The sequence below is a fragment of the Acipenser ruthenus genome, chromosome 8 (assembly GCF_902713425.1).
Source record: "Acipenser ruthenus chromosome 8, fAciRut3.2 maternal haplotype, whole genome shotgun sequence".
NCBI classification, from domain to species: domain Eukaryota; kingdom Metazoa; phylum Chordata; class Actinopteri; order Acipenseriformes; family Acipenseridae; genus Acipenser; species Acipenser ruthenus.
In genome coordinates, this window is record NC_081196.1 from 18,119,596 (window position 1) to 18,134,540 (window position 14,945).

Genomic DNA, 14,945 nt, shown 5'->3' on the forward strand with positions numbered 1-14,945 from the left:
TTCTTGTTCTAGCTAGTGGCAGTTCATTTCCACTTGGCATCAAGGTTCACTGTGGTATAGTTTCCATTTATAGTCAAGGGGGGCTGAAACCTCAGGAGTATCTTGCACACCGACCATGTAGCAGCTGTGGCTGGTAGCATTCTAACTCCCCATATTACAGCTTGTACATGCTTACCAATTAATGTTTATGCACTGACTAAGTACATGGACAAGTAGTCTTACAAGATTGTGCATGTGCTTTCATAGCGACCATGGGCAAATATTAAACTGTGGTTAATTTTATGTGAATCAGCTATTTTTTCTTTGAGGTAAAACAAACAGCCCACATCTGTCTTTAATTATATCCCGTTAGATATTAAGTACAGTTGACATGTCTCTTTTAAATAGCTTTCACAGGGACAACCCTTGTAAAAGTTTAGTACAGTATTTTTTGCAGTTTTACCATGCTTTTCATATGGTTATACTATGCATTTACTATAGTTTACCCTGGTTTGCCATGTTTATTAATATGCTTTATCATATCTCGCTATTCTTTTCAATGTTTATCTACGCTTTACCATGCTTTCACTATTTTTTGTTCAACTTTGTTATGCTTTTAATATGGTAAACTTTGATAAGGAAAACGTTGTAAATGGATACAATTTCATTGTATGTATATGTGTGATCTGGAAACTGCACTTGCATGATATTATATGAGCCCTTACAAAATAATAAAGTAGCAAAAATGAATATACAGTAAATGTGAACTTCACTAGAAATTACAGTTCAGATCAATTCCGTGAACCTTTGGCTCTTTGTTTTACATTTTTCCTTCAGAAACCATAGACCGCCATGTCTTAAATAATATGGCATTCACAGGTTGTGAGTGGTTGTGGCCTAGTGGGTTATCCCAAAAATCCTTGGAGGCACCAGGTTCTTTGAATCACTTGTGCTCGGTTACCCACCCAAGATAACTTGGTACATTAGGTTTGCAATAGAGAAGCATTACACTGCTATTAAACTGGGGAGGTGTGTCGAGAATGAGTTTTTGTACTGTACTCCCTTGTTATTTCACTATCTGACTTACACATCAAACAACAGTGAAATATTGGATGTAGTAAATTAGTGAATAGCCCTTATACAGTAAAGTATGGTACATGCACTGTATCATTTTCTGTCAACATGGTCAAAGTGTGTATGAACTGAATTTGTGAATGTTTGCATTTTGGAATAGTGAGGTTGATTTATAGGAAATATTTGACATTAAACTGGTGCGGGGCTTTGACAAGAGAATATCCGATATAGATACCTGTAGCAGGATAACTAGATACCGGTACATCAGTTATTTTCAAAATAACAAGAGGGTGCTTTCCACGTCAAGCATACTGTATGCAAATCATATCATTGCATTACAGCTTTGTCTCATTTACGGAGATTTAAAGGGAAATCAAATTGGAGATAAATGAGTCAACACTATTGATTTCCTGTGGAATGTGTGTGAATAATAGCACTTAGTGAACTCTAGTTTATTGTTTACATCTGTAATGCGTCCCTGAATTTGCTTGAATCAGCAGCTGACTAAACCCTGAGAGGCTGTTAAAACCTCTGTTTTACAAACAGATTAGGTGGATAATCTGCATTGTTTTTGCAAATTGGGATGCAGAGGCTTTTAAATAACTGCATTAACGGTACATAAAAAATATAATAGGGCAATCCTAACAATTTATTGTTGACAAACTCTTATATCAAGTGCTTTGTACTGTGTATTGATAAGTAAATGAACGAGCACTGTGTAAGGGGAGACCTTTTCTGGAATACAAAGTAGCTGTCTTAGTTGTAATGGATGAAAAGCACTTTGTCCTTAAAATATGAACACTTAAAAAAAAAAACAACAGCAGATTTGAATCTCTTACAAGATCAAGTGACAAAATATAATACACAGGAACAAGTCTCCCCAAAAGGTGGTTGGGGTCTTCAGTTGAACAGTTTCAGTGTCCACAAGAGCCTTATTGTTTTATAGACTGCCTATGTACCAATTCGGAGAGATCTCTGCATGTTTTATTTTGATAATAAATAATGTGTTTAATCTACAAAACAGTATGTAATCCTTAAAAAAATATCCTCTTTCAGGTCTCATTTAAATCTAGTTGAGTAATGAACTCTGAGATTTCGTAAATGATTGAAGAGCTTTTGTATTACACTTTTTCTCTAATCTTTGAGCTTGTTTGGAGAATTGTTAGTGATAGGATTGAATAGACTTCCTCATTGAAAGTTGAAAGACCCCGCTGTATGTTGTTACTAAATGAAAATTATGATGTCCCATTACGAAATCTAAATACAAGCTATGGGTTATCTAGCAACGTACAGCTGGACGCTGAACTCTCACAGTCCTACTTTCACTCTGAATTTAACATGATATACGTAATTTAAAAACAAAACAGAAAACACTAACAAAAAAAGAAATTTGTGCTTCCTTGCTCACACACAGATGGGAAGCAACCTTGGGGAAATATAACAACATTTCTGCTGTCAATTGGTATTATAAACGTTATGGTTAAACTTTGATAATAGTTAAAGGAGTGCCAAACCAAGGTTTTTAAATCAATCTCCTACCCCTTATTACGACTACTTCAGATTGGAATATGCAGGTATTATAAAGACAAAGCTATATACAGACGTGCTCAAATTTGTTGGTACCCTTACAGCTCATTGAAATAATGCTTCATTCCTCCTGAAAAGTGATGAAATTAAAAGCTATTTTATCATGTATACTTGCATGCCTTTGGTATGTCATAGAATAAAGCAAAGAAGCTGTGAAAGTGATGAATTACTGCTTATTCTACAAAGATATTCTAAAATGGCCTGGACACATTTGTTGGTACCCCTTAGAAAAGATAATAAATAATTGGATTATAGTGATATTTCAAACTAATTAGTTTCTTTAATTAGTATCACACATGTCTCCAATCTTGTAATTTGTAACCTTTTTATCTAATGGGTGGAAACTTCAAGGAGTAAAAGTTTGCAAAATTTCTACTCAGTATTTATTATAACATTTTAAATCCTGTATCATATAGAAAATGTTATTCATTATTAACAAGATCAGAGTACTGCAACATATTATAATTCCCCAAAGCTCCATTAAAACTTAGTCTTCCAAAAAATGTCATTAAAGTTTTATGAATCGACTGCGCATTCATTTGTCTGAGAGCCTTCGATCTGAGATGTACTGTTTGTCCCACTGTAGGAGGCATATTTAATAGTATTCCATCCACAGGACAGAATGCACCCTTTGTTGTACAGTGCCTCTAAAGGGTAATTAGAAAGTGGAAGTCTCATTCTGGTCTTATTTATCTGGGACTGAATTTTGCTCCTCTGGTTATTTATGCACTTTGATCTTTTTCAATCCCCCTTGTGCTTTCAGTTTATGTAAAAATGTGTACAACCCCTTAATGAGACTGCCCTGAATGAGAGATACTTGTTATTTCTTCCTACAATCCCCATAAAAAATGACTTTATTGTGTGGTCGAGAGTTCACTTAATATATGTACCCTTTAATTAAAGCTGTGAAAATAATTTTCGCAACAGCCAGCAACTTTTACAGAAGTGCTATATTTTTTTCACTCGATTGTTTAGATCAATAAACTTTCAAATGGACTTGGAAGAGGCCCATTTATTTTGCCATAATACAAATCTGAGGATACACACTCCTAAGTTTACTTCCAGTGCAGCACGTAGCACGGCCCCACCTACGCCTCGCTTTCAATGGGGGTTCAGGTGGGTCTTGGTACATGCTGCATAGGAAGTTGGACAGGAATCAGTGTTTATCCTCAAATGTATTGTATTCAAGGGTAAATGGCTTCACCTGGTGTAAAATATACATTTTGGAAAAGTAAAGTAAAACAAAATAAGGGGTCAGTAAGAAATCTGTTGTGCGTTTTTTAAACCATGTTTATTACATATGTAATGTCATTAGATTACAACCAATGTCATTAGACTACAAGTAATTCCAGTATGTGTTTACTGCAGCAAAAATGAAGGTCTCTTTTATTTGTTGGTTTGTGTTTATAATTTATTTTGTCATTGACAGTTTAAGGCTTATGTGAACTAACCTTTTGATTGCTTTTGTCTGCCAGTGCCCAATAATGAAATGGCTGGAGGACAGGAAGGTGTCAGATCAGGCAATCTGTTATTTGGGACCTTGATTATTATCCTGATGAGTCAGACCGTTAAAGGACAGGGACAAGGTAAGTTAAATATCCTTACATACACTTTTGCTGGTTTAATGGCTTGGTATTACTTGGAAATTGGTGCTTTGTTAAACAGTTTTCCCCATCTCTGCTTTCTGGGAGGGGTTTGGATTATTTGTACTGTTATACATGTACACTATGCGGACAACAGTTCTCTTTGTGATAAGTGAAGTTTAGTTGGGTTTGTATGTTGTTTTTTTTTGTTTGTTGCTGCAGTTGTTACTTTTTATTTTCATTAAACAGACAATCGCGTATAGTATGTGTTCTAGGACTGTGTTCACACTGGGTCTGTTTAGAGGGTTTGGTCCGCACTATGGTTCGGTACGTTTGGTGTGAAGAGAGAACAACAAAGTCTGCTCGGGAAACAAACCGTACCGAGTCCACCTAAAGAGGTGATCTCGGTCCGTTTGGCAAACACTGTCAATGTCAATAGTGCAGAATTCTGATTGTCTCAAACCCTTGCAAGTCATATGGAAAGCTTTTTTGCCTCCCCTTGGCATGGAATGTTTGAAAAACCATACACATTTTTGTCAGAAAGGGACATTTGTAACGCCCTGCCAAAACCGAACAGTAAGGTAGAGATCAAATCTTTTTGATAAAAAAACTGACACATAATCTCAGGAATATGATGAACCTTCTTAAAGAGTTCTAGCTCAGGTGGAACACATTCTTCAGCCATTTGAACTCAAAAAGTCCAAAAACAGCTCAAAACAAGACTCTGTGTGCCCTTTGACCTCTGATAATGTCACATGATCATATTACCTCACACTATGATATATTCAATAAAAACACAGGTCTTGTTCAATGCAATGATACCACTTTTGTGTTAATCCAATGTGTAAAACTCTAGTTACTGCCATTTGTCTTACCACCACACCTAACTTTTTAAAATATGAATTTCAGGTAAATTACATGTCCCAAAACCACAGAAATAATTATCTCTACTGGGGGTTGAGCTTTTTCAAGATTTAAAGCTCTTTTTAATTCAGATGATAGACTAATAATAAAGTAGTATCCAGTACCACTCAAACAGTGCTTTTGATTTTTGTCTCCAAAGACGATGTATGAAGTGTATTACTGATATTGAATTTCTGTTTTTGAGTTACAGACTGGGTCTTTGTTTTTTGGAATTAAACAAAGTCTAAGTCCATTTATATTGTTGTTCTGTGATGTTTGTTTGTTTGTTTGTTTGTTTGTTTGTGACAATTGAGGACTGAAAATGTAAATTGATATTGCATTCTCATTTCAGTTATGTGCAATTGTCACTGTGTTCATTGAACTTGCAGTGAATGGAGTGTTCAATTGAAAGTGTTTTACATTTTTACAGTAAAATCTGCACACCGGCTTCACTTGGGACTAGAAAATTGTGTCAGATTAAACAGTGTGCTGGATTACAGAGTTAGTTTTAAAAATCGAATACTGTACCTAAAAAAGGTAAAATGACAAAACTATTTGAATGCTTAAACAAAAAAAAGAAAATGTATAACTGTACATAAACATACATTGTACATACACTGTTTTTCTAAGAAAACTTTAAACACAACAATTCAACATAATCTTTACCTGTTATTAGCACAAGCCTGTTTAAACCATTCACATAGAAAGTCATTCACTTGTTTGTACTTTACATGCATGCAGGATTAAGTAGCATCTATCATGGGCACCTACTACAAAAAAGTACTTTTGTACCTCAAAATGTATTCAATTAAATGCCAGTGGTCTCCTATATTATTGCTGCAGGCTACCGACCTCAGCACCAGGTTTGAGCGACTGTGTATACAGGAGCAGTCGTTCTCAAACTGGGGGGTGCAATTTTTAGCGCAAGTTTTGGTGGAAAAAAAAAATACTTAACACATTTTACCTATAGCAGTAACTCTCTTACTACGGATGGCTCCAGACATGGTCTGTAGATGGTGCTGTGTATTTGACAGATTGTTTTTTAACCCTTTGCGATCCTATGTCAGACCAGACCATCAAAAAGACATCAAGTACGGGTCATTAGTCTTTTTTTTCTCCGGAAAAAGCAGAGAAAAGCTTTCAATGGCCGAGAGAGGCCGAGAGAAGCCGAAAATAAAACGGAGGCGGATCTGAGCAATATGCACAGTCCCTTCACTACAGACATAAACAAACAAGATAGCTGCTTCCGCATCCAGCGCTCAAAGAAAATTGCGGACATTTGCCAAGCTTTTTGAGATGTTATAGTAATAAAACTTGGATAGCATTATTGAGGAGTTTGGTGATAAAACGAGTGATCAGGAGATGATTTAGCAGTATACACTACTATGAAGAGATATGTGATAAATACAACGAACAAGGAGTGGGGCAGGGCTGGAGATGCAGTACTGAGTGTCCTGTTGATATGCAGTGCCTTTTAAACCTGTTTTACTATGAATAAAATTACTTTTAAACAGCGTGTGTAAAATAAACAGCTTGTGTGAAAATAAATTGGACCTGATGGGCCTGAGATACGATGAATAAATGGACCCCAAATGGTTAAGTTTGTCTAATATTGTTGTGCGTCGTTGAATCATTTTGTTCAAGAAACTGCCACATGGTGTAACGTGTTTACATGTAAGCACTGGAAGCCATCACAGTTTTGCGTTTTTTACATTTTGAGCTTGCTGGAAGTATAGTATATATGTAAAAATGGATTGTTGGCTCAGTCGGGTGAAAGAAAAGAAAAAACGACAGAAGAGACAAACAGAGAAGCGAATGAAATTGCTTCAACTTCTCATGAAGTGCCGGTAGGAGATACCGAAAAGCAAGTCACACATGCAGTGAAGTGGAAAAGTAAGGCCCTGACGCAGAATAAAGTCAAACGGACAAACTATCAAGACGAATACATGCAGTATGGCTTCACCTACTTGATTACTGAAAGTGAGTAGTACCCTCAGAAGTGCTTGCACAAGATAGCATGAAACCTGCAAAACTAAAAAGGCATCTGCAGCCTTAACATGCGACACATGCGTTTTTTCAGCAAAAAGAACGAGAACTGAAAGGTCAATGGGATGTTCTGAGCAAACAAACAACAATCCCTACAAAAGCACTTAGAGCTTCCTATGAAGTTTCATACCAAATTGCTAAATGTAAAAAGCCACACACAGTCAGAGAAACACTCGTTCTTCCTGCTGCGGTAGCAATGTGTTGTATTACGCATGGAGATACATTTTCAACTCCACTTGAAACGATTCCGTTGTCCAATGATACGGTTGTAAGACGCATTGAAGATATTGCTTATGATATAAAGGTTCAGCTTATCGAACATGTTAAATAGAGCCCCAAATTTGCCTTGCAACTTGATGAGTCTACGGACGTATCTAATTAAGAAGAATATAAGAACATAAGAAAGTTTACAGACGAGAGGAGGCCATTCGGCCCATCTTGCTCATTTGGTTGTTAGTAGCTTATTGATCCCAGAATCTCATCAAGCAGCTTCTTGAATGATCCCAGGGTGTCAGCTTCAACAACATTACTGGGGAGTTGGTTCCAGACTCCTACAATTCTCTATGTAAAAAAACGGCCTCCCATTTTCTGTTCTGAATGCCCCTTTATCTAATCTCCATTTGTGACCCCTGGTCCTTGTTTCTTTTTTCAGGTCAAAGAAGTCCCCTGGGTCGACATTGTCTGTACCTTTTAGGATTTTGAATGTTTGAATCAGATCGCCGTGTAGTCTTCTTTGTTCAAGACTGAATAGATTCAATTAATTTAGCCTGTCTGCATACGACATGCCTTTTAAATCAGGAACAATTATGGTTGCTCTTCTTTGCACTCTTTCTAAAGCAGCAGTATCCTTTTTGTAGTGAGGTGACCAGAACTGAACACAATATTCTAGATGAGGTCTTACTAATGCATTGTAAAGTTTTAGCATTATTTCCCTTGATTTAACTTCAACACTTTTCACAATATATCCGAGCATCTTGTTGGCCTTTTTTATAGCTTCCCCACATTGCCTAGATGAAGACATTTCTGAGTCAACATAAACTCCTAGATCTTTTTCATATATTCCTCCTTCAATTTCAGTATCTCCCATATGGTATTTATAATGGACATTTTCTATTGCCTGCATGCAGTACCTTACACTTTTCTTTATTAAATGTAATTTGCCATGTGTCTGCCCAGTTCTGAATGCTGTCTACATCATTTTGAATGACCTTTGCTGCTGCAACAGTGTTTGCCACTCCTTTTATTTTTGTGTAGTCTGAAAATTTAACAAATTAGTCATTAATGTAGATTAGGAAGAGCAGAGGACCTAATACTGATCACTGGGATACTCCATTTTGAGGTTTCTCCTCTAATCAGTACTTTCTGTTTTCTACATGTTAACCACTCCCTAATCCATGTGCATGTATTTCCTTGAATCCCTACTGCATTCATTTTGAAAATTAATCTTTTATGCGGGACTTTGTCAAAAGCTTTCTGGAAATCTAAATAAACCATGTCATATGCTTTGCAATTATCCATTGTCGATGTTGCATCCTCAAAAAAATCAAGCAGGTTAGTTAGACACGATGTCCCTTTTCTAAAACCATGCTACATCTCTCCCAGGATACTGTTACCAAATAGGTAATTTTCCATTTTGGATCATATTATAGTTTCCATAAGTTTACATATAATAGAAGTCAGGCTTATTGGTCTGTAGTTACCTTGTTCGGTTTTGTCTCCCTTTTTGTGGATTGGTATTACATTTGCAATTCTCCAGTCTGTCGGTACAACTCCTGTCTCAAGAGACCGTTACATGATCTTAGTTAGCGGTTTGTAAACAACTTCTTTCATTTCTTTGAGTACTATTGGGAGGATCTCATCCAGCCTAGAGGATTTGTTTATTTTAAGAGCTCCTAGTCCCTTTAACACTTCTGCCTCTGTTATGCTAAAGTTATTTAAAACTGGATAGGTGCAAGTCGACATGTGGGGCATGTTGCCTGTATCCTCCTTTGTAAAAACTTGTGAAAAGTAATCATTTAATATATTTGCTATTTTTTTCTCTTTTATCTATGATGTTGCCATTTGCATCTCTTCCACTTTTACTTCCTCCTTGAATGTTCTTTTGCTGTTATAATATTGGAAAAACCTTTTGGAATTGGTTTTAGCCCCCTTGGCAGTGTTCATTTCTATCTCTCTCTTGGCCTTTCTAACTTTCTTTTTGACTTGTGCTTGCAGTTTTAAGTACGCTTTGTGTGTACTTTGTTCTTGGTCCCTTTTAAACGCTGTGTAAGCAGTGGGCATGTTGTTTTGGTGTATGTATAGATGGGGCGGATGCTATGATGGGGAAAAACATTGGAGTGAAAGCAAAAGTTCTGGAAGTAGTGCCGCATGTTGTTTTCCCGCATTATGTTATACACAGGGGAGATCTGTCTTCTAGAAACTTGAACCAGAACTTAATTGTGTTCTGCAAACTGCAGTAAAAATAGTGAACTTTCTGAAGTCTCGTCCCAAAAATTCAAGATTGTTTTCAATCTTATGTAAGGAAATGGGTTCAGAACACACTTCTGTATGCTTTTGCATACAGAATTCTGGTGGCTGTCTCGAGGAAAAATTCTGATGCGTTTCTTTGAGCTGAGAGATGAACTGCACTTGTTCCTTCTTGACACTGGATATCCTTATGCAGAACACTTGGCTGATTCCACATTTCGTTTTTCCATTTTTGAAAAACGAAATGTGCTGAATGTCTCACTTCAGGGTCCCAACACCAACATTCTGTCATTAAGTGATAAAATCGATGGCTTCTTGTAGAAACTTTACCACTGGAAGAAACGACTGAAAAGCTGTAATGTGGAAATGATTCCAGTGTTGGACAAATTTTTGAGGAAAATGAACTTGAACTTGAAATAGTGAAAACAATAATCGGTAATCATATCACAGGCCTCGGAAACCACTTTAAGAAACATTTGAGGATTTAACTCTTGTCAAGTGACCGATCACTGAAGACACTATTTGCTTCCACCCCACTGAGTGAGTTCAAGTCACGTACAGTGGTGGCTGATACGGGAAGCTGTTTCAGTTTTAACATTTGTAGCAGAAAGTGCCTTGTGAAGCATATGGATACTAGTAAAACATATTATGAGCTTTGGGTTAGACTGGAGGCATTTCAGTGCTTATTACTTGTCCTTTTCTGTCACAGTGAATCTGTTCACACCCTGCTTATAAGTGTGGTCTAATTTATGGTGCAATATAGTGTAGTGACGAACAAGAAGAAATCAACAGCTGTAAAGTTCCCTTTTCTACAGTGCCAAGTTTATGTTGGGAAATTAATGCTATTGAAAAGCCCCAAGGTTAATGCGTCCTTTTGTTATTTGGCTGGGAAAGACTGGAGATTTTAACATTCAGTGCTCATATACCGAATCTGATTAATGAGCTTGGGGCATGGCACATGCCAGAGTAAAATATACTCTTAAGTGTGCTGGATATGGTACGGAAATGTCCTAGAAGAGTTGGATTAGAGAAAAAAGGCAATTGTGCTTGCTGAAGACTGTGTGGGGTTTATACGGTATGTAATTAACTTTCCCCTCAAAGTCTCCTTTTGTCTTTATATGAAGTAGGTTTCATCAGGGTGATTGTATGGCTTGTATAATTTGAAATATGCCTTAATCACATTTTAAAGCAAAGCTCCTGGTGGCACTTGTATCCCTTTCTTGTGAAAGGATTCTATACATTAGATACCTCTTTGACACAACATTAAAATGCTTTCCAATTAAAACCTAGGGAAATGATAAACCAGTGGCTACTCATTGGAAAGGGACAGCTATTTTGTTGACTGAATACAGTACCACATAGATGTGTTTTCAGATGGCATCTGCCTCTTTGTTCACGCATATATTCATACTGTACATACATATCCTTGAGCAGTTTACTTCCGAATGTATAAACCAGCATGCCATGGGTTGTCTAGTTTATATATTACATTTCTCTAATGTTACATTCTGTTTTTATGTAGCATGCATGCTTTCAAAGTTCCTTTGAAGTGACTTGGGTCTGGTGGTTTCCGGCAATGCAAAATCCATCTATAATATTGAAATACAGCTTACTATTAATTTGAACAGTATACACAATAAATACAGGAACAGATATACTGTACATACTGCAGTACAGTGTCTGAAAAAGTGTGCTTTCTACAAATGACCTTGTAACAGGGGAGATCTGGACTGACTGTCTGGCACATCCGTATTACTGCAGGTAGAGGGCAGCAGTCTCGTGGGATCTGCCTGTCGGCCATGGCGATGACATGGAGAGGTGGGGAAGAGGGTGTGTGTGCTTTCCCTCTCTCTGAGTGGCTGAGGGGCGGGCCTTGGGAGACTGCTCGGCCCATAAGAACTGGCTTGGTTATGTGCTCGGGTGGCCGTGTTGGGGGGAAGTACAGTGTCGCTGGCAGAAGAGGCCGGCGTGAAATAAGGAGCAGGCGAGCCCGACTGAGGGGATAGCCTTCCGTAAAAATAATTCACAAAATGAAAGAAATAATTACCTACCCGAGGGGACGTGTATAGATAGACGGGGAACCCTGGCCAACCCCAGTGTATAAGCACAGCGGAGTGTAGGACGGAGACCCGTGCTGACCGGCTTAGCGGCAGTGGGGGCACTGCATAAGCAGCACTTTTGTTTGTAGTTTTATTACTGTGTTTTATTTTCCCTTTTTCTTTCGCCTTCTGTTTTCATCATTACTTTTGAGTACTTGAAGGTGCACGGAGTTGGATACCTGAGTTGGTAACCCCGTGGTCCTGGTTTACTGTCGGCAGTATCCAGACCACGGACAACAGCGCCCTCTGCAGGCTAAAGTAAATAAAACAATTAATAAGAAAAATAAATAAATCTGGGCACCTGTGCGGTGTTTCCAAATAAAATCTTCTGTCTCCCGTGTCAGTGAATATTCCCACCTTTCCACAGACCTGCTTCTGTAATATACTATTGCAACTGCAATTGTGATCGTGAGCCGCCTAAAACCATGCCTGACCCCTACTCCGAGAACCCCTGTATTTCACAGGATATTGTATTGTTATCCACTTGAAAATTAGATTTTGCATCTCAGTGCTCTAACTTAGTTATAGGATTTTAAAATACAGAAGATACACAAATTCCTTTGCCTGTGTGTCAGTTGTAGAGTTGATAACATTGTTTTTTTTCTATTCTTGTACTGTAGCTGTTCATTTTTACAATCTAGTTCGTTTTTTGGCTATGGCAAGTGTTAAGTCTGTGTGGGTGTCGATCTTGGTGTAGTAAATTCAGCTCAAGCTGTCCGGGATTCACCTTTACTAGATTCTGCAACAGTTAAATATAAAGCTTGCAAGGTTTTCAGGCAGGGAATCTATAGTATCAATAATACAAGTGCCTAGTGTATTTCAATGGTTAATCTACAAGCCAATTGCCGGCAAGTTCCCATCAACCTATAAGGTATATAATCCTACTTCGCAAACTATTTATTATTTTATTGTTTGCTTTTTAGCAGGCGCTACCGGAGGCTGTGCTCCAACTATTCTTACTCTACTTATTTTTTTTTTCCAACCATTGTTTGGGTTCAATGTTTTTGTAAATCTGTAAGATTTGTATTATAATAAAGGTGGGTATTTAATGTAAGATTGTCCTGACTGAATAAGGAGTTTGCTCAAAATCTTATCAATTTCCAGTCTGCTATCAGTAATGCAATCTGTACTGAAATTGTAATTTGAGTTATTTTCTGGAACATAAACTACAACCCATTACACTGTAATGGGAACAAAATGAAAAACATCGATATTTTATTTTAGAACATTTCACCATCAAATACTCCTTCAAAGTGTCCAGTACTATTCAGAAATGTATCCCCCACCCCACTTTACAACCCAGACCTTGCATCCAGTGATATCCATCTGGATCGTCTTGTTGGCTTGAGGATGGATGAGGATGTGAAAGCCTGTTTTATATATAGAGAGCGATTCTTAAGGAGACGACTTTGTGCTAACGCTAAATTGAGAGATGCCATTCATCAAGAGGTCTTGTACTGTATGTCCTTGTGAAAAGGCTGTATTTAATGTGATCTTGAGATGAATGGAACAAATCCTAAGGAGTTCATGGAAAAACACAACAACATCCAAAGTGTCACAGGTTAAATTGCTGTCAAAAAGGCTGCCTAACAAGATAAACAATTCTAGAACTATTAACAAAGGTAATAGAGTGAGATGTAGCCAACGCCAATAAGTGTTTTAGTAACACTTTAGTTTAGGTATCCGTTATAAGTGATTATAAACAGGAGGCTGTGTGGTCCAGTGGTTAAAGAAAAGGGCTTGTAATCAGGAGGTCCCCGGTTCAAATCCCACCTCAACCACTGACTCATTGTGTGACCCTGAGCAAGTCACTGAACCTCCTTGTGTTCTGTCTTTCAGGTGAGACGTAATTGTAAGTGACTCTGCAGCTGATGCATAGCTCATACACCCTAGTTTCTGTAAGTCGCCTTGGATAAAGGCATTATTATTATTATTATTTATTTATTAGCAGACGCCCTTATCCAGGGCGACTTACAATTGTTACAAGATATCACATTATTTTTTTACATACAGTTACTCATTTATACAGTTGGGTTTTTACTAAAGTACCTTGCTCAAGGGTACAGCAGCAGTGTCCCCACCGGGGATTGAACCCACGACCCTCTGGTCAAGAGTCCAGAGCCCTAACCACTACTCCACACTGCTGCTTAGAAACCCTACCCGTCCAGACTACTGACAGCTGCTGAGGAAGCATTCATCACCACGTTTGGGCAAATACGGGTAGTGGGTACTTGAATGGGAGGTGGCAGATACTGATGAAACGAACTGAAGTGCATTAATTCGTTCCCAAAATTGCCACTGCCTGCTGTATCCTGCACAAGCTCTTGTCAACAACAAGCCCTGCCTTTCACAACAAGCCCAAAACAAGTGCAACCCATATTAGAGTATGGGTGTTTATGCAAATTACAACCCGTGACTCTAAAAATGTATTATAAGCAGACCTGGCAACTGTGAAGGTTACCTCAGCTGCTAGTTTCAATTGGACAGCAGCAATTTGAGGAGGCTCGTGCTGTCAGAGATGCTCTCCTTTCTTTTAAGTTGTGTTGGATTTACTGTTGTGTTAAATATTAATGACGTAAACAAATAAAACACAATCAATACATTCATTTGCAATTTTATTTGGTCAGTTCTGAGAGGGCATCAACAACTTGTTGGATGTTTATTGTGCTGTTTTGGGCGATCGAGCTGGCTCAAGAAATCCAGTTCACCAACTATATTTATTAACATGGAGGGCGGACACGCACTGTCTTTGGACATAGCTGGGATAAAAAAAAAGGATGGGAATTAATTCAGTCACAGACATTTAAGCAGCTCACTTGCTCTTCGTTTTTAACTTTAGCGTAGTTTTTACAGCAAGGGTATTCTCAAACAGCTGCTTTAATACTATAACAAGGGCATAACGCAGTTCATGGTAAGTGGTTTTATACAGAACTGTAAACCCACAAGAGATATACAACACAACAGACCAGACACAACAAAAAACAATAATAAAGAAAAGCCGCCCATACTATCATTAAAGTGAACTACACCACTGCTAACCATAAAATCGCTCATCAGCCATTACTTTCTGCCGTCTTGAAATCCACAGTAACAACTGACCAGCTCCTTTGCAGTACTTATAGTTAAGGCCACCTCTGGTATATAATAATGGTACACATACAGAAGTTGCTAACAAGAATATATTTATTTGAAAATGTAGGCAAATAGA

General features: G+C 37.8%; 1 protein-coding gene and 1 long non-coding RNA gene across 9 annotated transcripts in view; one reads left to right on the top strand and one right to left on the bottom strand.

Annotated features, from left to right (window-relative positions):
- The window catches only part of LOC131737746 (uncharacterized), a 66,029-nt gene that overhangs the window by 34,745 nt on the left and 16,339 nt on the right, over positions 1–14,945 (bottom strand). The gene's annotated exons all lie outside the window — the stretch shown is intronic.
- LOC117972773 (roundabout homolog 2-like) overlaps positions 1–14,945 on the top strand; it is a 722,560-nt gene that overhangs the window by 3,949 nt on the left and 703,666 nt on the right. For all 8 annotated transcript variants that reach the window (XM_059028671.1, XM_059028676.1, XM_059028672.1 and 5 more), the window contains exon 2: positions 4,116–4,226. In XM_059028671.1, coding sequence (XP_058884654.1) covers positions 4,130–4,226 — 97 coding nt within the window. In that variant the 5' untranslated portion in view covers positions 4,116–4,129. The remainder of the gene's footprint in view (positions 1–4,115; positions 4,227–14,945) is intronic.